This window comes from Perca flavescens, chromosome 4 (assembly GCF_004354835.1).
Source record: "Perca flavescens isolate YP-PL-M2 chromosome 4, PFLA_1.0, whole genome shotgun sequence".
NCBI classification, from domain to species: Eukaryota; Metazoa; Chordata; class Actinopteri; order Perciformes; family Percidae; genus Perca; species Perca flavescens.
In genome coordinates this window covers 35,826,734-35,852,394 of record NC_041334.1, presented here as the reverse complement: position 1 = coordinate 35,852,394, position 25,661 = coordinate 35,826,734, and the positions used below count along the sequence as shown (strand labels likewise).

The following is a 25,661-nucleotide window of genomic DNA, read 5'->3' as shown; positions in this document are numbered from 1 at the left end:
GGGTGGGGTGATGTGTTTGGACTGGCTTCTGCCCTCCTCCCTGTGGCCGAGCGGAGGCCAGTTCAGCTGCAGGTCACGCCCCGGCTCGAAGCCGGCGCTGCGTTTGAACTGGAAACATCTTGGCGACCCTTAGAGACCCTGTATGATACTTGGATGAAATCACAACCACACAAACTCAGAAAAATGTATTCTGCAGAGGAAATAGGGTAGATGCTAAATCGTATCTGGTAGACTGGTCAACGTGGTTAGGTTTAGGCATGAGGAGTGGGGATTGGTCAGGGTTAGGGTAAGAACACCAGGGCAAGCCAATCACAGGCAGAAAAAGGCGAGCCATAAGGCACGTCCTTTTGACGTCGACACATTGCAGATTGTATAAAGTATAGGGATCGACCGATACTGGTTTTTCAAAGGCCGATACCGATTATTAGAAGTTAATGAAACCGATAACCGATATTTGGAACCGATATGCATTTACAGTGAAAATGAAAATCTTTGAGTCAAAATTAAGATTTTGGAATGTTACAAACTCCACCACAAAACTTTGTTTAAATGCTTTAAGCAATTATTTAATGAATTAGAAACTTTAACATAATACCCAGTAAAAGATCAGAAAGTCAGATAGTGTTGTGGGCGGGACATTAAGTCAGACTCAGTGAGTGAAACTGAAGCAGAGGGACAGACACAGAGCTGTAGTGGAGCCAAAGTAGCGCACTTTTTAAATTAATTATCTTTATCGGTTATCAGGCAAATCAAACGGCGATATATGTATTCTGCAAACTGCCAAAAAACGGCCACAGTCCAGGAATGTTTTAAGCTACCATAGTTTATTTAAAACAAGGAGAAGTGAATAGTTTTGCATGAGCGGTGATATTGGTTCAAAACCCAGATAAAATGTCATCCGAATCATAAAACTGGACATTGCTCAAATTGCCAATCATCTGGGATCCTCAGTGGATTGTCAGTAGGCTATTAGGCATTAGGGTCAGGCTACCTCACCACAGGTTAGTCTGACAGGAGGTGGAAATAGGCTTCTTTCAGATGCATGGGCTTTCTCTTCCCCTGTTGGTGGAGGATGATGGCAGCCTCACCTCAATCCTAAAATCCTCACGTTTATGATATTTGCCCAGTATTATCTGTGCCTGTGGATGAATGGGAGGACCGAGCATGAGGAATGTAGAAGGTCAGGCTGCTTGATTTACACAGTACAGAGCCAGAGAATCCTTGGGAAAATACTTGGGCCGGGATCAAACAGACATCATGTGATATGTTCTTAACACTGACCTTTAAATGCATGCATTTTACTGCTACCCTTTGGCAAATGATGCACTACGTGTAACACTATTTGTATTGAATTTTGAAAATAACTGCAAGTTAAAGAAAGCATTATGGACATTTATTTGCAAAAGAATGCCACCTTGTGCAACAGAGCTTGTTTTGTGCTTCTGACATTTTTGTGTCTTCATAATGCCAGTATTTTGAATATGCACAGACATGCATAGTAAAACAAGCCATTTTTTCTGAATTCCTCGAAAAGATTTGAGATCCAGGTTTTAATTTTATTGCCAAAAGGCCAGTGTCTAAATATTTATTCAGAGTCCCGGTGACTTTGATATTTTTGACACGTTCACGTAAGTAATTGGTCAAATAATTAGTTGTAAGTTGACATTTTTTAACTAGCGATGATTACAATTATAACATTCAGTTATGTCATAATTTAGTTCCATAGTTCAAATGAACATACGGTTCATTATTTCTTTAGTATTTGTTCAGGCCTGCCTATAATTTCCACTCCATTGCAGTTATATTTTGTTGATAAGCTAATGGCACAGACCTTTTTTTTTTTCTCTCCTTTATCTGAGCGGAAAGACTATACCCTCTTTGAAGTTAATGAACTTTGTGAAAGGGTTGTTTACTGGCTTCAAGGTCAGTTTCTGAGAAGGGCAGCAGATTTTCTTGTAAACATATTAACAGCCAAAGATGTGTAAACACTGTAAATGTATACAGGTGGGGAGGGAGCCATACTGGCATATTTTCCTGTTTTCTCTTTGTTTGTGTATCCTAACCTTTCCCATGTGTGACACACGTATAAATGCTGTTGTGTGCATATGTGTTTTGACTCTTAGAAATATGTTTCGACTCTTAGAACGCATAACGATGTGCCTACCTGCAGTGTAAAGCTGGGAGGGGAGAGAAGGAGAGGCTGACAGTAAGGCAAACGCAGGACTAGTGGGGGTATTAAATATGAATTAATGGAATGTTGCGCAGGCACATCTCTGGGTGTAGTGTAGTGTTAAAAAATAAAATTTATGTTGCCGGCTACTAGCCTGAAGGTGCATTTGGACTTAGTATCCTTTAATTAGAAGTGAGATATTAGCATTTCATAGGGCTTTATGCTGGGTGAGGGGATCGGCCGGCCACCGCGCCTTCATTACCCAGCGTCTCTGTGTAATGAGTGCCATCATTAGCTGATGGAGTGGATTTGCCCTAGCTCTACCTTGAAAGGCACATCTCTTACATACTTACAAGGAATAAGGCCTTTTAATGGATTTCTTAATGAATAAAATAACATGGCACTTCTTAAAAAATGTACGAGTGCATTTCTGATGATTTCTGCCGCCTTTTTACTTTTTTCTGTTAATTAATAGCAAAATACTAGTTGTATTTTTTATGTTGTGCGATCCATCATAAATTCTGAATCATACCAATAATATGTGGACGATAAAAGTGCTACATCAAAAGGGTCGACTTTCATTCATATGCACATGAAATAAGGTGTGTGTGATTTCTGTCAGAGGTCTGAGGAAGTGCTCTCTGAGCTGCAGTGCTTAAAACTCCCCAGGTTTATCAGGGGAAAAGGCAGGACAGCTATTGGATAAAACCTGAGTGCAAATTATATATGCGTCTGTGTGGGAGTGTGTGCACATTCAACAACAGTCAAGACAGTCAGAGCCGAGGTGTTTTTTGTGATATGGAAGTCTCCCTAAGCCTTCGGCTGCAGCTCCATTCTCAGAATCAGGCGTGAAGTGATTAGTATTTTATTGATGAGCTCCTGAAGTGGCAAGTGTGGGAAATTGGATCTTTGATCTCCTGGAGTTTGGGAAATATATCCTGAGAGTGTGGAGCTCTCCAGGTAAAACACTCCCATCCTACCAACATCACTACGCACACACACACACACACACACACACACACACACACACACACACACACACACACACACACACACACACACACACACACCATTTTTGGAGGGATATTCCTCCCCTTCCCCAAAACACATATTTGTTTTGGATGTTTTCACTGAGAGTCTACATGGTGATTACAGATGTTCATTAACAAAATTGCGTATTTGTTTTAAACTTTAACCAATCACTTTGATATGCTAATTACAGTGTAATTTAATTTGAGCCCTGTAATGATGATGCTGTTATTATGGACATAAATGATGCAGTTAAGCTGAGAGTAATCTCATTTGCATACTGTACATGCCAGTAAATTAAGCCCTTTCCTGCATTGCTTCAGCTTTAATTTTCCAGCCCTTTTCACACAGCATCCCTCAGCCCCTGTGCCTAATAGCAGGCCAGCTTGTTTGATGTGGAGAGCCGCTTCCTCGCACTAAATCTAGTCACAATATGTAATGCATAAAGGCTCTCATTATCACTGTAAGTGCTCTTTTAAGAACTTGGCATTAATAAGCAGGCCAGGTTTTCATACTTTGTATTGATACACAAAAACAGTTTTGTCCCTTGCCATAATCATCTTCAACATTCCCTAATCTGCATCTGAGAAATAAGAACTGTCATGGATGCGATAATGATGTGCCCTGGAATAGTTAAAGAGCCCCTAATCATATTGTATATGTCATCTTCTATGTGTTGATCAGAGATATCTTCAAAGAGGTGATTGTATTTTGATATTCCTCCTTTGAAAAAAGGATGAAGGGCATTTAGACGTGTGTTTTAACTAACACATTTTCCCCTCACAAAAAAACTAATTGAAAAATATTGCCTTATTGTATGTTTAGAGCAAATAATTTGGCTTCTTTTCTTTGTACGACATGCTTTTTGATGTCTGTGTAAAAGCGGCACATTCCTGATGGAGGGACACGGCTGGCCTTGATAAAAGCTCCCGTGTCTTCATTAGAGAAGCAGCACCTCATGGTGTCTGATTGTCTGATGTTTGCAGTGAGAAGGTAAACATGTTTGTCATACAGGGGTGTGTTTATGCTGATCAAACATGTGGGATAGGCCGTGGTGAATGTTAAGGACTTTGGCTCCGCACAGGGCTCATCAGCTCTGTGGACATACAGCCTCACAATGGTCTAAACCTGCCCTCACATCCCCATCCTACTCCCCTTTTGCGTTTTGAAGGTGGGCTAGGAGGGTGGTTTATAACACTGACAATACAATTGCCCTTGACTGAGAATGCTCCTCCATTTTGTACCATAAAGAATATTATTTTTCTGCCAGCCAATTTTCTCTGTTAGTCTCTAATTGGCTACATAAATCTCGGCCGTTGAGGGTGAGAAATGTTGCAGTGTCACACAGTGTAATCTTCACCCTTATTTACCAATTCATTAAGATTCATTGATGCAGGATCGGTGAGAGGAAATGACAACATAAATCAGGCCTCCAACATAATGACCCTAATCAGTTGGGAATTGCAGAAAATGTCATGATGAACTATGTCCTTGTATTAGTGCCACTGTACATTGTCATTGTGCTGCTTTATGAGTGGGACGCATCCTCCTGAGATGGGTTGTATTTAACAAAACAAAAAAAAAAAGAGTTGTTAAAACCTGATTCCATTAAAACGCAGAAATTCATGTAGGGTCTTTTGGTATTTAGCCCCTCGCCCTTTATCTTTAGTTTAACTGCTTAATGGAAGGCACAAACTCCCTTCCTTTTTAACCCTGTCTGTCCTCTCTCTGGGAAGCTGGGTTTTTTAAAATAATAGCATGCTTCTTAGGCTGAAACGACCCTGGTACCACAGCGAGGACGAATTGCTTCTTCAGAAGCTGCAGGAGGGGATGATGGGTAAGACCACTCCCATATCAATCACAGTGAATCAGAAGACTTAAGGCCCTGACACACCAAGGCGACCGTCGCCCTAGTTTTTGCGGTGTGTCCCGCACCGTCGCCACGTGTCAGCCTTCGTCAGCCTTTTTTTTGGCCAATTCAACATGTTGAATCGACGTACGCTGTCAGCTGAATAGCCTAACCATCTCATTGAAAACAGTAGTGAGGAAAGCAAGCAAATGACTGAGAGCGCACACAGAAGGCTCTTTTCTCATTTGTCATGTCATCTGATCAATCCAATACACATGGACCTGTCAAAACTGGCCAAAACTTATGTTCCAATGTTTCTTCTAAAAAAGAAAAACATTGAACGATTGGAGTATCTATTTTTGCACAATATGTCCATAAGATGGCAAACGTTTGTACAATGAGGTACATACTTACTTGTTTAGGTGTATTTATTTCAACATAAACATGTCTTTAACATATACTGACTAATTACAAAATAAACTAACGTTAATGTTTCAGGGCTCAACGCTAACTTTTTAAAGTGGTTGCCAGGCTTGGCAACCAGGCATCAGCTTTTGGTTGCTGAAATTGACAATACGGTTGCCTTGTTTTAAACTGCCTATATTTGGAGCATTTCATTTCATATGTAACTATACCACACATTTTAATAATGAAACAATGACAGAATGGCTTGCAATATCATTTCCCATCCCTCTCAAATAGGGGTGCAACGGGTCAAATAATTCACATTTTGGATCACGGTTTTGAGTCACGGATCGGATAATTTTTCGGATCAGCGCAACAAAGGCGGGAATTTAAATGATTATTAAAAATGAAATAACTTTTAACAATAATTACTTCTTTCACCAGTAATATGCTGTTAAACGACAAAAGCAGATGAGAAACGGGTATTTTACAATAACTTTGAATGCACCACGAGGTTAACCCGTTTTAAACCTACATTGTGTAATTCTTTGAGTTGATTCATAGCAAAAACCCTTTGTTCTTTCACAAATATGTGCTCATTCATGTGGAATTACTTCCACCAACTAATCAAAGTATTCTCGTAAGCGTAGAATCTGACATTCAGAATCATTCAGAATACATATGAGCGAGTCGCTGGAATGATGGCCGCCATGTAGCGCCTCCATCTTTAAATACATTAAACACTCAGTGGCACCATTACAAATGCCAGGGGTAGATTACTTGCCAGGGAAGCGAAAAAGAGAATTAAAATGACAACGTGACCAAAGTTAATATTGGAGTGGCTAGAACATCTGCGTGTAAACGATGGAGATACTAAGATCTAATTTCGTGTTCGGCCACCGTAGGATTAAAACAAGATTGGAATGGGAGGAGCTAAAAAGTAATATTCAGTTGGTTGTCACATACAATTTCACCGCTAGATGGGCAAAATTCGTACACAATGTGGCTTTAAGTAAACAAAACCTTTATTCACGTCTGTGTTGTTTCTCCGACAACAGCAATGACCAGTGCTAGTTGGTCTTTTAGCCTATGCGTTTAGCTCATAGCTTTAGCGGCAGACTGTTGAACGTCCCGATGTTGGAATCCTACAGTGAAATTCAGTCACACTACACCGTTTAGCTGTCACCATTTTAACCGTGTTTAATCAAGTTACTACCGTTGCTAATGGTAGGCTAACGTTACCTGCTGCCAAGTGCAACGTGTTTTTAGTGTTTACTAGCCTGACATGCAGTGATGTTTCTGTTGCCTCTAACGTCCGTTTCGTTGCATCAGAGAGCAGCGCAGACATTTAAGTGGCACCGTAATGAGGCACCGAAATCCGCATTGCTATTCTGTCCGGTAGATACCGGCCACCGGTGGCATATTAGATTTTAACATGTGCTGTTAACAAGAACAGAAAATTGCTTTGCCTGTATCTTTTCACGGCAAACGTGCGTGTGGAAAGCGGCCGCACAACAGTTGAAATGTTGTGTTGCACATGAACATAGCTAGAGTTTAAACTTCACAGAGACAACCAAATAAAATATTGACTTCTTTTGAAATAAGATTTTCCAGTTTTGTCGGTTTTGATTTGTTTATATATAGATTAGGGCTGTCAAAATTAATGCGTTCATTTTTGCGTTAATTTTTTAATATTTAACTCGTTAAAAAAAATTTACGAAATTAACGTTTGTTTACTTCATGTGGTGGCTGAGAAACGTAATACACCTCCATAACAGCAGGCGACGCTACTCTGTATTGTTGCCCAAGTAATGAAAACCGGCAGCTGATTGGACGAACGCGTCACATGGGTTTGTTTTCTCCGGAAATCCAAAGCCAGACTGTCATGGCGGCCGTTCAGAATACGATCTCATATTGTACTAAAATAGTTCACTGAAACATGTTTCTGAAAACATTTTAAGCGAGAAATAGGTCGTGCAGTTGCTGAATCTGTCTTCATTTCAGCTCAACAAAGGTCAGTTTAGAAGATTTTCGTCAGATTTTGAGAGACTCTAGTCACCTCATCCTGCTCGCCATTTCCGGATGAGTCCCGACTGCCCTGCCGGCAACTGAACATAGGCTCGTTTGAGATGAACTGAACATAGGCTCGTTGGAGATGAACTGAACTCTCGGCTCGTTGGAGATGAACTGCGCCTCGCCTGTAAAGTAGACGAGAGCAGGCGACAGCAGCCGGGGACGGTGACAAAAATCTGCTCTCAAGTCAGACAGTTTCTAGCTGTTTCAGCAGCCTTCAGCAGGACTAAATAAGCCAAATTGTTGCTGCTGTTGTTCTGAAAGATATTAAACATTCTGAACTTAGCAGAACCTTTCATTGTTTGTTTTTGTCTTCATATTTGCAAAGTTAAGTGATTTAGCATGTAAATATCCATTATTATAAGCTTCAGTCTCAATTTAAAAAAAGCGATTAATCGCGATTAATTACAGCAAATTGTGCAATTAATTAGTTAATTTTTTTTAATCGATTGACAGCCCTAATATATATATATATATATATATATATATATATATATATATATATATTAAAAAATACAAATATTGAACAGTAGTCTGTGCGGTGTGTTCCAGTGCAACTTTTTGGCCAAGACGTGGGCGGACATGAGGCGACGCCACAGTCGGCCTCTTGTCACCACTAGTTCTTGGCTATCGGCTTGGTGCGTCAGTGCCTTAACAGCAAACCAGTTCTTGTGTTACAGAAGTTTTAAGCAATTACTGAGCACTGGCAGTTGTAGGTGAGACACTATTGAAATTAAATCGCCATTGCCCTCCCATGCCATTATTTGTTTGTAAAGGTTAATGATTGTGTCTGGAAAATCAATAGCTTAACTTAATCTCTGTGTGAGTAACTTTAAACTAAAGGGGTGGGAGACCTGTGGTGTGTTTTGTCGGTAGAGAGACGTTTAACAGTGCTAAGAATCATTTAAATAGCAGGGGTTAGGCCAGACCCCACCGTTTCTTCCAGTTATTATGCATGGTACTGAGAGAGGAATCATAATAAATGCATCTACCACACTTGATGACTTACTCAACAGTAATTAGTGGCTTATTTTGTGTGTAGAGCGGCGGTGTACCACAAGTCTATCTTGGTGATTTAACAGAAGTGCAAAGCTTTTCCTAAAAATGATTAGGCTACATGTTGTCAGTTCACAGAGTAAGTATGCACTCCAGTGAGTTGACAGCAGCTCTAATAATATTGTCCTCTCTTTGCGTAGGTAAGCAATATTTAATAGACAAGTTCGTTAAGGCTAACCTTGGTTTTCCCTAGGAAAATGCATCTGACACATTTCCTCTCCACAAGTTTGCATTTTCTATACCCACGGGAACCGCCCTTACATGATTTCTCGTAAAAAAATGATTAAAAATATATGACACACTTTAAGTAATGTTAAAACAATAAGTGCTTTTGCAGATCCCATAGGATGCAGATAGATTGAATTTGTGTTTTTCTTTGGGTATGCATGTTTGACAGGTCTAATTGGTAAGATGAGCTTGAGGGAAGTAATGCCTGCATTGAGCCTGTGGTCAGAAAAAAAGGCCCCATGTCTCCTGGTGTCTGTCCTCTCGCTGTAGTGTTAATGGGCATGAGCCACATGTGAGCGAGATTGTCAAAGTCAAGTGAAGGAGAGTTTCTGAGAAAACCACTCCTAAAAGAGGCTCCACATCCCAGAATTACTATTCCATTCATGTACAACCAGATTTAAACTCATTAGACTTCTCTATTTACTTAGTCTCTATCGGCCCTAGTTGTACTAAAAATACCATGGCCTGCCTTACTTTGGCACATTCCGTCATTGGCTGTGCACAGCAGGCCTTTACACCGAGGTGTTTCAAGTTTGGCTCCATGCAAAGGAGACAAACTGGTTTGTGTATTTTCTGAAATTATGGATCTACTCAGCTTCACCACCGGAGTCTGCCTTCTAGTAGCCTTCTTTTTGTTAATTTATCTGAGCTTGTAGCGTGATAATAGGTTGATATCCACATGCTTGGATGTCGAGCCTCTTTCCTCTGCTCGTGGTGCAGTAATAGGTTTGGATCTAGATTTCATGCTTGAGAATCCTATCACTGTCGTCCCAATGTGTTATAAATATGTGTTTGGCACCCTTGCTCATATTTTATGCCTGCCTTACGTGGGGTTAACTGTTTTTTTAGGGATTAAATGAAATCAGTAGGGGAAGTGGTGACAGAAAACTATGGATTCTGGGTAGGGGCGCCTCATAGGATGGCTTTAGCTCAGCAGATGGAAAGTTGTTGTCATGAAAAAGTCATGGCCCAGGTGTCGTGCAGCTTGAATGTCCCAACACTGCATTACCTACCATGTAGAGCTGGGAAATATATCGATATTATATTGATATCGTGATATGAGACTAGATATTGTCTTAGATTTTGGATATTGTAATATCGTAATATGGCTTAAGTGTTGACTTTTCCTGGTTTTAAAGGCTGCATTACAGTAAAGTAATGTCATTTTATGAACTTACCAGACTGTTGTAATGGTTCTATTATTTTCCCACTATCCTTTACTTTACTTTATCCATATTACTGATGATTATTTATCAAAAATCTGATTGTGTAAATATTTTGTGAAAGCACCAATAGTCAACACTACAATATCGTTACGGTATCGATATCGAGGTATTTGGTCAAAAATATTGTAATATTTTATTTTCTCCATATCACCCAGCCCTACTACCATGTCTTTTGTGATCACTTTTACTGTTTGATGTAGCAGATGGAGTAACTCATGATCTGCTGAAATCACACATAAATTAAGTAATCAAAGATATGCACTTTGATTTATGATAGATAACATCTTTGTCCGTTCAATCCCAAACCCAATCCCTTTTTTTTTTTTTTTTTTCACTCCATACCCTGATGTTGTGAGTGCCAGCGCTCGGAGCTCTCAGACATCGTTTGTTTTTTTCCACAAACCCAAGTTACTGAATGATTGAACAAGGTAAATGTTTAACATGTTTTTACAAGTTTCTCGCTGCGCTGTTGTGAAGAGCCACTGTTTGGTTGCTTTGCTTGACAATGTGTTTCCATAGGAGACCACCGCGCCGGCTGCCCACCCCGCCGTCGCCCATCTTGTTCTCATTCACGGTGGCTCGCTAGCAGCTGAAACACACCAGCTTTATGCGTCTTCAAATGTCAGAAGAATGACTTTTTGTTTATCTTGACTTCTGCCTTGCTGTTTATTCTAGCCCAAGCTGCATTTGCAACGGCCTTGATTCCCTCAAGTCGGGCCCCCTCCCCTCCCCTCCCAGAACCTGTTTACACTATGCCTGCCACGAGTGTCACCTAGGAAATCGGCTGATCATTCCACCTGGTTAATATTAAATGGCTCTTGCAAGGAGATGTGTTTGTTCATAAACACAAACGCTCGCCCCCCCCTACACTCCTCCTGTTTACTGTAGCCATGGCAGCAATCACTTATTAAACAAACAGCTGCTTTGTTTGCCAGAATGAGTGGTCGGCTTATACCCCGTACAAGGTCTGTGAAGAACTTGGAAACCGCCTCTGTGTCTCGTGTGGTGCGAGGATGTGGGTTTTTAGATGGAGGTACGAGTTTCGGGGGTGAGGGGGGGGTGCTCATACTATATTTTCACAGTAGTCTGGAGATATGCATTGCTTATCTGTGACTTGGTTGAAGTGGCTGACAAGATTACATGGTTGTTTGGTCTGACTGTGAAGTCTCCTTCGGTAGAATATCATCCCTGCCGTTAGCTCCTCTCAGCAGAAAGTGGACTGAGAATTGTAGTCAGAGCGGCAAGTGAGTGGCAAGATTGAGTCTTTTTCATCGAGGTCATTCTCTTTGCAGAAGGCCCCCGGTTTGCAAATAATAAGTGGAAGGAGGTGGGACTACAGTTTCGAAAGGTTGTTGGTATTTAGCCCAATTTCCATGTCTGTTGGAGTAGTTTGTTGGCTGTGATGATGAATTATTTAACATACAGCTTGTGTTTGTCTTTTGACTTTTCCCTAGAATCAGGAGCCAAAATACAGCCAAACATGAGACTCTTAAGAAACCTTGAGAAGCATTCTGTTGTTGTACCTTTGGTACACACTGATGTGTTGTCTAGTCTAGCAACCAAGCCAAACCTAAACCGCTCTAAATTAAACCTCTTCCCATTATCTCTCCCTTGGTGTGTCTTTATCTCCAGCCCAAGAAATGTTGTGCTTTTGTTGTGTGCTTGTGTAAACAAGGGCTGTGTGAACAGTCTGTAAATCGAAACAGGTGGCCGCTAAGCCTTTACTGTCATGAGTAGGGTTGCAAAAGGTTGGAAAATTTCCAAAGGAAGTTAAGTACATTTTGGTATTTTTCCATTTTATTTTCCATTGAAAAGCATACCTTTTAAGATTGAACCTATTTGGGGGAAAATACACATAAAAATGCAATACTTGGTCTTACGGCATTTTTTTTTTTTTTTTTTTTTGTTAAAAGCTTGCCAATTTAATTGAATTCTAACCATGCACTGCATTCAGCAGCGCACTCTTCCATCCATGGTTAGTATAACGACGATTAAAAGGGATGATCGACGATTGGTTTTTCATTCCCCGATATTATAGTAATTTTAACAAACTTTCTCTGAGAAAATGGCTTCTGGTAGAGCGGCATGTCCACCAGCACGAGTGAATTTACCATCTCTTTTCCATGCATCGGACACCCCCGCATCTCCGTTCCCCATATTCCTGCTCACCAAAACGTTGCACTTCTTAAGAGTACATGTCAAAGCTCCATCAGACGCAAAGCCAAAGCCTCCCCGCCTTGCAATCGGATCAGCTATTGGCGATTTCGAGAAACCACGATTGGATGATGTGAAAATAGAAACAATCACCCAACCCTAGTATATAGATAATTTTTCAGCATCCCATTAAAATTACAACTCTCTGCATGCACAGTGCATTCTTGCTAGCAACTTGCGAGCTAGCTAACTCACCACATGGCACATTTCACACTGTATGTATTTCATAATGTATGATTTGACAAATGAATGGATTTATTTGGCAAATGAATGGATTATTTCTGTCCCGCTTCTAAATTTTATTCCTGTATTTCCCGTCCAAACCCAGTATGGCCTACTCAAAAGCACTTTTGCCGTTTGACAGAGCAATATGCATAAAACAAAAACAAACTGGGCGGTATTGAGTCAGATTGTCCGTACATTATAAGTGACTGGACAAACGATCCAATGGAATGTTCATCACACCCCCAACTGGCCCGTCAGACACCGCCTACCAAGAGCCTGGGTCTGTCCGAGGTTTCTTCCCAAGAGGGAGTTTTTCCTCGCCACTGTCGCACTGCTTGCTCTTGAGGGAATTACTGTAATTGTTGGAATTGTTGGGGCTTTGTAAATTATAGAGTGTGGTCTAGACCTACTCTATCTGCAAAGTGTCTCGAGATAACCTATGTTATGATTTGATACTATAAATAAAATTGAATTGAATTGAATGGCCAGAGGTGTCGTTTTCCGTTTTTCATTAACGTTAGCTACCTGATTGAGTCTCCAGGTAAGAGACAAGTAACGTTAACCATTAGGTAATCTTAGATGATTCAATCTGACTGTATTATCAGTAACGTTATCCCAGGGTCATCAAACTGTCTATTGTTATCCCACGTTCTTTAATAATATATTAAATACTAGTATGTTTTAGCATGTTAAATGAATAAATTCCATGTAACTGTTACAGTTGTGATTGTAGCAGCGATGTTAGTGGTATTAAGACCGGCTCCGGCTGTCTATTCGGCAGTATATAAAACTTAAAGGAACACGCCGACTTATGTGGACTTTAGTTTTTTCACCGTATCCCCCAGAGTTAGATAAGTGATATTACTCCAACTCTGAGCGAACTCCAGGCGAACTCTGCTCCTCACCACGCGGCTTCTCAGTTGCTGCGAGCAATTCACTCCGCCCAAGTAGCAGAAGTAGCAGTGCTTCGCCTTCTGAGAATATAGTTCCCAGTATGTGTACGGTTAGAAGATGGCTGTGTCTCATGTGACCTTGTTATTTGTACACGCTGTGAATATACAAATCACAACATGTAAACAGTAACATGTTTGCGTTATTTTGTCACTTATTGGGAGCCGTAGGCTAGATGGAGCCGGCTACTTCCAGGTTCTGTGCTAAACTAGGCTAGCTGTGGGTGCGTCAGACAACGTTATGACACGCACAGACATAAGAAGGGTATGTACTGTATGGACTTATCTAACTCAGGGGAATACGGTGAATGAGCTAAAGTCCCAATAAGTCGGCGTGTTCCTTTTAAGATCAGGATATTTTTACTTATTAGAGGCGCAGAACCCCACACAGCAACCTTTTGGCATTGTACCACGCAAAAATACAATTGTAAATATGACAAAGAGTAAAGATTAACCACTAGCAAGGTCTACACTCATTAATTAGAATGGTTTGTTTTCCACAACGGCATACACAGAACTGACGTTTTAGTGGCCACTCCCAGTAATGCCGACCAAGTCTACGCCTGACAATGGACGCCTTGTTGGGCAGTAACCCTTACTTATCTCTCTTGGAAAGTTTCCACCTTGAATATTCCCAGAATATTACAACTCTGGTCATGAGCATTAAAGAAAAACAGAACACTGGAGAAGGGTCAAAGCACAGCTGTGCAGGCCGACCCTACCTTGAATCGGCTGCCGACTTGTTTGAGCTGTAGAATTCCAGGCAAGCATGACAGGGGGGACAGGCATTAGATTTCCAGGGAGCGGGGAAGAGGAGAGGCAGGGTTGATGAGCTCTGGCTGCCGGCTGTTCTTAACCTTCAACCTGTCTGGTCAGGTGGGAGACACATGTGACTCTTGTTTGTACTGTACTCCCCATATCTGAGGCAGGGAAAAACAAAACTGACTGTAAACAAACAGAAACTCTGACCTTTTTTTATTATCCAGTGTTTGTTCCAAACACTTGTTTTGTTTTGCAAGCAACTCCCCTCAAAGAACAAACCAGCATCTAATAATCGACAGCACAGCAAGTTCTTTCCGTACGAGCTGTTGCCTTGTTTTGAGCTCCTGGAATTTCCATTATTTCGTATTTTTTCTTAACTATCTTTAAAGCTCAGAAAAAAAGTTGACATGCGCCATTCATTTTTTTTTTTTTTTTTTATGTCTCTTTTTTTATTTATTGTTTCATGTTAAAATGTTTGTGTTTGGAGTAGGGCTGCACGATATGAGGAAAATATGCGATAACGTTAAATATCGCGATAACGATATTAAATAATAAATAAATAAACGGATGTAAAAGTGTACTCTGCTGCTTTTAGTATTCTGCTGAAATTGCTTGTTGCATTTCAAACAAATGAAAGGAAATCATTTCCAACATTCTTTTATTGAACAAATTGAACATCGAATTGAATATAAAAAGGCACCACTAAATAAAAAGTGACCGCTACATTTTAAAGTGCAGTTTTTTTCTTTCACTAACACAAAAACACCCGATGTGTCTTGTGATACGTCGCAGCCTTTCGCGATGTGTTTATTGCGCCAGTTGGTATCGCGATGACATATATTGTGCAGCCCTAGTTGGGAGCAGGAATACATATGCTTTTAACCCCAGGAACTACACCCCTTTTAGCAGGACACTTGACCCATAATTACAGCTGAATTTGTATGTGTGTGTATAAATGGAACGGATGGAAACACTTGGAGCTTTTTAAGTCCTCACAGACGAGGCAATCCTCTGAGCAAAGTGAAAATAAATAGATAGATAAACATACGCGGCGCCAAGTCACGTGGCCGCGTTGCCCGGGCCCCAGCTGATGATGGTGTCCCTGCCTCAGTGCTTCACAGATTAACATTGTTATCAGCACAACTCTCTAATAAGGCTCTTTTCTATCTTCTTGATATTTATGATGGATAATGCCCATTTTCCATTTTCTTTGTTCCTCCAATTTTTTCGCTCATGATATTGCAGCTTTGAATTATTCTGTGGTAAAATTAATGAGAAAGTAGATTTATGGGTTTCATTTGTTTGTCAATTCGAAAATTAATTGGGTGTTAATTTTAGCCATCGCCTCATCAGTGCCGGTTCCAAGCATGCGCGCATTACTTTGCATTCATTGTAGCCTTTCTCTGCTTTATTGTGGGTCACTAGTTTTGCATACATTAAAATAGCCCTGCGGCTCATTCTCTTGATTACTTTCGGAGATGCCATGCATTTGGAAATTTACGCCTTTCCGTTACAATTATGAAAATTTTGCATGGAATGACAGTGCATGTAAAATAGCCATTACTCCCCCTTTTATGTAGCTTTGGAAAAAAAAGAAAGCAGGCCCTTCTTTTTTCTGCATGTGGAAAAATGTCTTTTATTTGAAAAATAAATGGGGGTGAATAACGTCAGCCCATGGTTTATTTCAAATGGCAATTAATTTTGGCCGAGACTGTGTGTTTCTAATTGGTGTCTCAAAAGGGGAGTTGGTGCAAGCAAGGGCCTGTAGATGGAGTTGTGGCTGGCTGCATCCCATCCCATAGTATTCCTCTTGCTCACTCCTTGTTTAGAAAATCCCATTATGGAGGGAGGCCGTGCCAGACTGGAGGGGTGAGCCGGGTCAACATCTGTCTGGAGGGAGAGGGGGGCCGGCTCTAGCCCCAGCCCAGAGAACAGGGCCTGTAGGCCAGGCCCAAGCTGCTCAGACAGGCCTCTAAAGTGTGGGGGCGTTGTGACACACAACTGAACCGGCACAGGCCACAGTGTCAGATGACTCACTCGGATATGCTTCTTGCAAGGAGGGCTTCTACAGGAGAGGAGATGTAAACCATAGTGAACTTTGGGTTTGATTTTTGTTCTGGTACGGTTTTAGCTCGCCGTAGCCCACAACTGCTACTGATCATACTGAGCTGGGAGACTGTCCCTGAACCGTGATTTGAAAGGGAAGTGCTTCTTATAGTGCTGTTAATTTTTTAATAATCCCCATGTCTAGATTATTATCTCAACCATGCTCTGTAAATATTCTTGTGTGACAAGTTGTCAACATCAATTTCCTATCTGTCAGCCTGAGTGTGTGTCCCCATGGTGTCTGGGAGTGTGTGTCTACATCTTGTTTAGATCTGGACCTCTGGAGACACGGTGCCTGTGTAGTTGAGCGCACATTAACTTGCATCGGCCCTCCTATTACACGCCTTAAATGCAACACCATAAATCTGCATTTAGTTCCATTTTCACCTTCTTTCATGATGAGGCCCAGTGTTTTAAAGGCATTTATTCTGCTTCATATAAATAATTAATCAGCCAAGTTAATTCGCTTCTGTCTGACTTGGTCAGCTTCATTAACCGCCCTGGAATTGGGAGGCTGGATGCGTTGCGCCACTGAGGCCTGCGACCAACGCACAACAGCTGTAAATCATTCTACTGATTTGAGGAATACGGGCACAGAAATGCACCAGCGTCACAGGCACTCATCCCCATGGAGACAGAGAGGGGTGGGGGGGGGGAATTCATGTCTGTCTGGCTTTTGTGTATCCAAAAGCAGAACAGAGGTTGTAAAATGTAAGCAAATAGCTGTGTATTCACATTTAACACAGATTACCACTGTCATATGTTAACATAATGCAAAAAGCATGCAATGACAGGTAAAACTACACTGCCAGTATTTGTAGGTTATCCTTTTGAGTTAGATTAAGTTATTAAAGACAACCATTTTTTTCCATCAACTCAAAGGGGTTTATTTATTTTCAGACCTGTATTTTGGTGTTAATTGAGCACCCCTGAAGGATTTGACTGTTTTCGCCGGGCCTCAGATTGGATGTTTCTCATGGAGATTCTTTGGCAGGCCTCACACAGTCACCCTGTTTCCCATTAAAAAGCTATTCTGCCGTGGTTCTTCTGGGAGCCATGCAAGTAAATATATCCATTTCCATAGAAAGTGTTTTGTTTTGGAGGTTCAGTGTTTTCTTGGGCTCCTCCGCTCTCACTTAACTCAGGTTGGGTTCCTCTGCGATGTGTGCTGGACCCCAACCCCTCCACCGCACCCCTGTGTATACCCCATAATGGAGAACACAAACAAAACTTGAGTCCCACTCCCTCTTCTCCGGCCCAGTATGGACTTGTCATCTGCAAAGGATCTGCGCCGGAAAAGACAAAACAGGTCATTATTCTGTGGAGAAGCAGCCTGAGAGCGTGTGCATGTGTGTTTGCTTCATTGCATATGCCACAAGCAAACAAACAAGACACAGGGAAGCACAAACCGACAGGGAAACCTGCAATAAAAGTGAAATTGTGTGGGAAGGATATGACAGATGTTTATAGTTTGGCCCAGAGTTGAAATGCGACCTCATTGCTGTGTGTTTTAACAGCTGTTTCTCCCCGTCTCCGTCCCTGTTTTCTGTCTTTCTGTGTCTTCTCTCAGGTTTTTTAAGTCATGATGCAAGAATCTGGGACCGAGGCGATGAGCAACGGGCCAGCCAATCAAAATGGAGGAGCGAGCGTGGAGGGCGGATCCGGGGAGGGACGAACCAAGAGCGCTACGCCGTCGATGGAGGTGACTGCAGCTGACCTCCTGCATCTCCAGCAGCACCAGGTAGACCAGACCCCCTTTAGCACCTGTCTTCACTTTATTAAGCCATGATATCAGCAGGCTTCTTCCCCCTCTTAAAGTGCCACTTAATATTTAATTACACCTCAAAGTACATCTAGTACACAAACACATTATTATTATTATTTATGTATATTGAGGCCCTTTTTGAATATTTAAAGAAGGGGAAGTGCTCTCTCTGTGTGATTGTGTTTGGTTGTGAACGTGTTTATCGTAGCATGCAGCATCTGCATTTTGGTGAAATATTCATCGCAGTGTTTGGACATAATTTAAGTATGTAGGTGCCGCATGATTTTGTAGACAGTTAAGAAACCATGACATCCAATAGGATGACAGCATTTTCCCCTGGCTCATTGTAAACACGCCTCACACTCACAACTAATGCCACACTCTGCCGCGTTAACCAATGAGATGCGGAGATGCACGCCGGCAAAGCCCTAAACATCTTCGCCATCTCAGACTTGAGGCAAACAGACAAGCTCTTTCTGTTGGTGTCAGCGTTATGTGTGGCACACGACAGTGTGTTTAAGGAAACAGCATTGAAAAGATCAGTGTGTCTTCTGCTATCTTGGTTATCCGACAGGACGACTACGGTTGTTGTCAGGAGCTGTTTGGTGATGATGCACAGGCTCTGGGCCGCTGTCTGTTGTCACAGCGCATCCATCAGCATTTGCACATGTACAGGGAGGGCAACAATGCTGCAGCATGGAACATGGGAGACATGACACTGTATCATATAGAGCTGAGCAATAATCCACTGTTATCATTTATCATCTTTCAGCAGAATCATTAGGACATCAGTACGTGGTGCCGTGACACTGTTGTCAGAACTGATGATAATCAGCAAATTCATTCATATCTCATTTTGACAAAACAAAATATAAATCATTTTTCATCAACAGCTTAGCATTACTGTACGACATCTCGCACGGTGTAATGCGCAGGTCAATTCAGTGATAATCAGTTGTACACATCCTTTTATCATGTTAAGACAAATCATTCATTTTTAGTGTGTTGCTCAGCCCTATTTAATTCAATTCAATTCAATTTCAATTCAATTTTATTTATAGTATCAAATCATAACAAAAGTTATCTCGAGACACTTTACAGATAGAGTAGGTCTAGACCACACTCTATAAATTCCAAAAGCCCAACAATTACAGTAATTCCCTCAAGAGCAAGCATTAGCAGTGGCTATTGCGACAGTGGCAAGAAAAAACTCCCTTTTAGGAAGAAACCTCGGCAGACCCAGACTCTTGGTAGGCGGTGTCTGACGGGCCGGTATATCAGTATATCACTTGAATAGTAAGCGAATGACCTGATAAGTGATTATTTTACATTGTGATTAGTCATATATTGTAATTATTTCCCCCCTTTACCCATGCTTCATTTAATTGTAGATTTGAGAGATAATTATTGGTAGAGGGGCAAACATACAATAAAGGCCAAATGTTTAAGATGCCATCATCTTAGAAGTACATAGTGTGTGCCTTGGAACAGGATGCCTGTGTTAAACACGTTTTTCAGGGTATTAAGTGGGACAGTATTGGATTAAATACCAGAGAAGAAGCTGATCAGTAAGTACAAAGAGTGTGTCAGCATGCGTCCTGCTGTGTTTTAGTTCTGTAGGCCTTACCAGATCTGCTCTTCATCCCCACTCCCCCAGCTCCAGAGCCCACCTCCCACCCATCTTTTTTTCCAGCTCAAAATGAGCATGTCGTCAGTGAGAAAATCACAGCCATACTGAATTCATTACTGCAGTAGTCACACAAAACCATGGATAAAATATCAATAACTGCAGGCCACAGTTGAGTAAACAGTTGCACTGAAACTTAATTCCTGTTGACTTTTCCTTCATTCTGTGCCAGGGGCACATTCTGATTCGCTCTGCAAAGACAACAGGGTTACAGCTTTGATGAATTGACACAGGGGAGAGAGGGAGAGAAAAGTGTCATGGATGTGCACTTGACACCAAGAAGGGATGGAAATAAAGCCTCCCCGCTAGGATAGAGCCAGTTGTCCAAGCATGGTCTCTGCTTTTTAGCCATCCAGAAAGGACTATTACTCCCCAGGTTCTGCTCTGGCATTTAAAGGAAGGAAAAACGAGCAACTCTCTTTTACCCAATTCAATGTATTACAGTCATATTACCTGCCCTCTGCTTTGTACTGTGGTAAATAGCAAGTGTTTTTTTCTTCATGCCTTTTGAACAAATCCGGTGGTTTATTTCTGTGGCCTGCAATTGGAGTTGAAACAGAGGGAGGCGTAGTCATTGTTGTCTGTGACAAATGGCGCATGGATGGGGACGGCAGACGAGATGTCTTCACTCTCAGCTCCTGACACTGGGCTTTGATAGGCTACTTACCATGGCAGTGTTACTGGGAAGGCAGGCAGTCTTTTTATTCTCCCATTAGACTAACCCAGGATTTTCACTCATGCACCATGAACCATGTTAATTGTCCCCAGGGCATTACAATCTTCGCTCAATTACTTGATAACTTTTTACTTTTGTGGCATTTCACAGTCTTTCTTTCAAGTTTTATTTGCAGCTTGCACTAATGCGCTTTTAACTGACATGCATTCTTTGTTCTCCACGACTGCAAAGATGCTAATACCCCTTTAGGTGATGCGAAAATCAATCTAAAATCTTCTCTGACTCAAAGTGCACATGTCTGAGAGTCTCCTGAGTGAGCGGGAACAACAAACCTGGCAGTGGCATATCATTTATTCTTATTAGGCAACATAACTATGAAAGACAGTCCTCATTAATAAAGATGGGGGATGAAATAATTGTAATCTGTTTGATCATCTTGATTCTGACAGGGGAATTCATCTTGTAGACTAGTCAGATTTGGGGGAAGTGGACCATAAGCTTGAGTTAAGCATCTCTATTAGTAAGTCAAATAGTGTTTGTTAAGAAGTAAGGATGAAAAGAAGGCGCCGTCTTTCTTCTTTTTTCTCTCTAAAATGCTGTAGAAATGTCGCAGATTTCACTTTTTTGAGGAACTCGAAGAGATATCGGTTGTGTCGTAAGGGTTAGACGTTAAAGTGTGCTCATTAATGTTTGTTGTGCATCCTGTAGCTTTTTTAGGCTGTGCTCAGTTGTTTGCAGCTGCTTGTGTACAATGTATGAGGATCTCCTCTTTTGTTTTTTAGAACATGAATAGAACATCTTTTTCACAACATATGTGTTTGTCCTAGAACTTCAGTATGTTTATTTTCTCTGTGCTTGTGTTGCAGAAGTTGTGGTTGTAACGTTGTCCTCATGAGGAAGTGAAGCTAATGTACGAGAGCAAAAACAACAAAAACAATAGTATGAAAGAGGAGTGTTGTGCAATAACCTGTTTTGTGATTTAAATGATTTTGCAACAGGACATTGTGTTGCTGTAGCAGTCAAATAAACACACAGTGACAATTATGTTAGAGACTTTGTATTAGCTTCTTCTGTCTTCAGGACATTCAACTCCCTCCACATATTTCCTGTTATATATGGTCAATTTTAGCAAAGCATTTATAACATCTCATATGTTTAACCATGGAATAGATTCCTTCACTTAAAATTTGGTTCATCTGATACAACTGTAGAGCATTAAATATTGATATCCTGTCTTGTATAAGAGCCCTTTTAATCAAGTTAGAGAGATTTCTAAAATATCCGCCTGTCTCTTCCTCTCAGTGATACTGTACAAATCCCTGTAACAATAATCTCAAAAGGAAAAAAGAAAACAGTGATGAATAATTGCTTTTCTTTTATTGCATACACATCCATCCAGTCTGCTTTGTCAAACAAGTGCCTTTAAGCTTTGTTAAACATCATAAGATAAGGCCAGCCAATTATGTTTTTTTTTTTTTTTCCTTCTCTGCCTGCGTGGTTGGGGTGTCCGTAGTGTTGCGTGTGCAGAGAGGAGAGAGTGACACGCATAACAGTGGCCACAGAAAGAGCTGAGCGGGCACAGGTTTCCTGTTTGCATAATGCAGGGCTTACATGGTCCCTTGTGGAGGCTTGAGAAGGTGGAAATGCACGTCTTTGCCACCGTCACCGAGCTCAGCTTCAGGGGGAGGTGCTAGATGATAAGCCTCGTTATCACAGTACACTCAGACAGGTACACACCCAGAGACACACACACACACACACACACACACACATATAAACACATAGATGCTCAGACAGAATAGAGGCCCAAAGGCCAGGCTTGCCGGTGCAGGGCCTGCTGGTTTATGGCGTCCAGTCCACATTATGGGCTAATGGTCAGACTGAATGAAGTTAACAGCGTCAGCTCAGAGAGGAGGCTAGAGAGCATTTGCTGCTAAGATCTCGGCTAATCGCATGTACTCCGCCGCAGAGCGGAGGGCAAGAGGGAGAGAGTGCTATGCCTGGATTGAAATATGGTGTTTCACAAGAAGAACGCAGCCTTATCACTGCACTTTTGAATTGAATTCCTGCCAGTATCTCTGTATTTGCTCTACTGCAGAATTATAAATCTGTGCAGTACAGTGCTGTATTTGACATGTGTAATAAAGGCTTCTTTGCTCTTCTTTGGTGCTTTTTGACCAATAGCTGCGGTGCACTATGCTACTGAATGTGTGCTTTTGTCCCGAGCCATGTCATCTAACTCATGCAAACATACGGTTTGTGCAAGTGTGCATCCACAGAGCAGCTCACACTGAACGCATCCCCCACGGTCTCCCTGCGCATAATCACCCATTTCTCGGAGCTCTCAGGTATCTTCATGTATACTGTTCATATTGTCAGAGGAGGCCAAGCCGAGGCTCCAACTTATTGGAAAATCTGGCGGAGAGGATAACATCAGTGTTATGACACTGCATATTGCCCTAAATTGCTTTATTGGTAAAATGATAGTGCTCTTCCAATTTGAATAATTTTATGGAATCCCTCACTGAACAGTTTAATTATGTTATCACACAACTGGCAACATCTGTCTTTATACCACAGCACATGACAGTTTTATTACAGGCTAAATTTCTTTGCTGGTTCTGGCAATTGATGTGTGATCTGATTAATAATCACACAGATGGAGGTGAAAATTGAACAGTGATGCGCTGCTATGTCGAAAAATGGGGGAAATAATTATAAATAAAAAACACAGCCTGCTTCACTGAAAATGTCACGACTGTTTTTACTCAGGCTTAAGCTTTTCTTGAATCCTAATGCTTTTTTAACACAGTTCCATGCATTTTTTTTTTTTTTTTTTTTTTTTTATCAGGAAAGAAAATCTGTTTAGTCTAGGTACAGCTTTTCAAATCCTTTGTCACCTTGGTTTTGTTAGTAAAGTTTTGGGAGGTAAACCACCCAGCGCCTCTCCTTTGTCTTATGGATGCCTTCCAAGACAGCCAGCCTATGAACTCATCCATTTTGTTGAGTCTACCTCCAGCCGCTGCTCTCCGACTGGGAAGAGATGAAGCACAGGTTGCATGTGTGCCGAAGCCATAGTTTAAAATAGTTGACTGTTGCTCGGGTCGACATCCTGTTTACACACCCTGCTTATGTGGGCAGCAGGAGGGGGATCACAGGAGTTGTTTGACATTGTGGTACTCAGAATGGACGTACACACACACACACACACACACACACACACACACACACACACACACACACACACCTTAGTTTCCATCTCATTTCAGCACATAAGATAGGAAACAAAGTGTGTCAACATGCATATGAGTAATGTAATTGTTATACTTTCTGCACTAACATGATCTCAGTCACTACCTGGTATCAAAGGCTTCTTATTGGGAATTATAGTTCTCCTTTATCGTTTGAAGAAGACATCGTCAGTAGTTGATCTTTGTGAAAAGAGTACTCCACAGATATACACATTGTCTGACTTTTTTATTCTATGCATTCTTCTTCCTTGTCAAAACCTGGCGCCTACATTTCCCATGATACTACTTGACTGCCGACAGTTAGGTCAGAGAATCGGGTGTGTATGCTAGTAGCGGCTACCGTAGCAGAGATGAGGAGTAGGCTACAGAGGTCTGGTAAGCTCACTTCTTTCCAACTCCACACCCCCAATTTTTTTATATTTATTTTAAAACTTGTAGTTTTCAGCCCCAACTGACGCTGACTCAAGTGACATCACTTGAGGCAATTCCTCAGACTTCACACAGCTCTGTGTGGACCTCTGCCTCACTCCTGGCGTTATTATGGAACCCACGCAACTTAGAGGCAAGGCCCGCTCTTCAATAGCATTCACACACTACTATTGGCCAGGCGTCCATACTTACGCAAGGTAACGTAACCCGATTTGCTCAGGTCCTATCCCCTGACCAATCGGCTATCCTAACCTTAACTACTCAAGGTCAGTGCCTAACCCCAACCAATCGAGCTGCTTCTTAGGGCGGGACTTGCCTAGAATTTATAGGATCCATAAGAACGCCACTCCCGGCCGCTAGGAGACGGGAGGAGTGTGGACAGCTCCGGAGACAAACCTTTAGTTAGCAACTGTAGCAACTTTAATTCAGACAGCGCAAGCAACAGCACCAGGGGTCACAGCGGGCAACCTGTGTAATGGCACTAACGGAAAGTCTGCTGATCCGGCGGGGAGTTAGGGCGGTCCGGGATCAACAAACTTTCTGTTAACCCTAACCCATTTCTTGAGCTGCTGAGAAAAGAGGAAAAGAGGAAACGCTGATCTGATTCCTAATAATAATCTGGTTTCTTGCGTATGCAAATGTAGCCAGTGAAAAACGGATTCTGCCTCCTCTGTCTTTAAAGCTAATTGTGTAAGAATTTCTCCCATCTAGTGGTGGAATTGTATATGACAACCAACTGAATATTACTTTCTAGCCCCTCCCATTCCGAGCGCATTTCAATTCCTACGGTGGCCGAACCCGAAATTAGCTCTTAGTATCTCCATTGTTTACACGCAGCTGTTCTAGCCACTCCAATTGGTCTTGTTGCTTTGCCTGTCGTGTTGTCGTTTTAATTCTCTTTTTCGCTTCCCTGGCGAGTAATCTCCCCCTGGCATTCGTCACGGTGCCACTGAGTGTAAAAGCGCAAAAGGCGGAGGTATGTCCCTCTTTGGCTAATGTATTCTAAAGATGGAGGTGCAAAATGGCGGCCGTCATTCCAGCGACTCGCCCTTATGTATTCTGAATGATTCTGAATGGCAGATTCTACGCTTACGAGAATACTTTGATTAGTTGGTGAAAGTAATTACACATGAGTGAGCACATATTTGTGAAAGAACAAAGGGTTTTTTGCTAAGAATCAACTCAAAAAATGACACAATTTTTGTTTAAGGCTTGGTATACAGTACTGTGTGTCCCTGTGGAGAATGTGTGTATGAGGAAACCTCTTAAGTACGTGTGCACGTACAAATGCCTTCCATGTAAATGATGCTCGATGGTGTTTTAAGCCCCCAACGTCTCCTTCCAGGCAGCGCTGCGACCGTTGACTTCAAGGCACCTAACCCTAACCTTAAAGGAACACGGCGACTTATTGGGAATTTAGCTTATTCACCGTAACCCCCAGAGTAAGACAAGTCGATACATACCCTTCTCATCTCCGTGTGTGCTGTAACGCTGTCTGACGGTTCCAGCATTAGCTTAGCCTAGCACAGATCCTGCAGGTAACTGGTTCCAACTAGCCTA

General features: G+C 41.7%; 1 protein-coding gene across 6 annotated transcripts in view; it reads left to right on the top strand.

Moving 5' to 3' along the window:
* foxp1b (forkhead box P1b) overlaps positions 1-25,661 on the top strand; it is a 161,619-nt gene that overhangs the window by 63,642 nt on the left and 72,316 nt on the right. For all 6 annotated transcript variants that reach the window (XM_028575400.1, XM_028575405.1, XM_028575404.1 and 3 more), the window contains one exon: positions 17,864-18,034. In XM_028575400.1, the coding sequence (XP_028431201.1) occupies positions 17,876-18,034 (159 nt within the window). In that variant the 5' untranslated portion in view covers positions 17,864-17,875. The remainder of the gene's footprint in view (positions 1-17,863; positions 18,035-25,661) is intronic.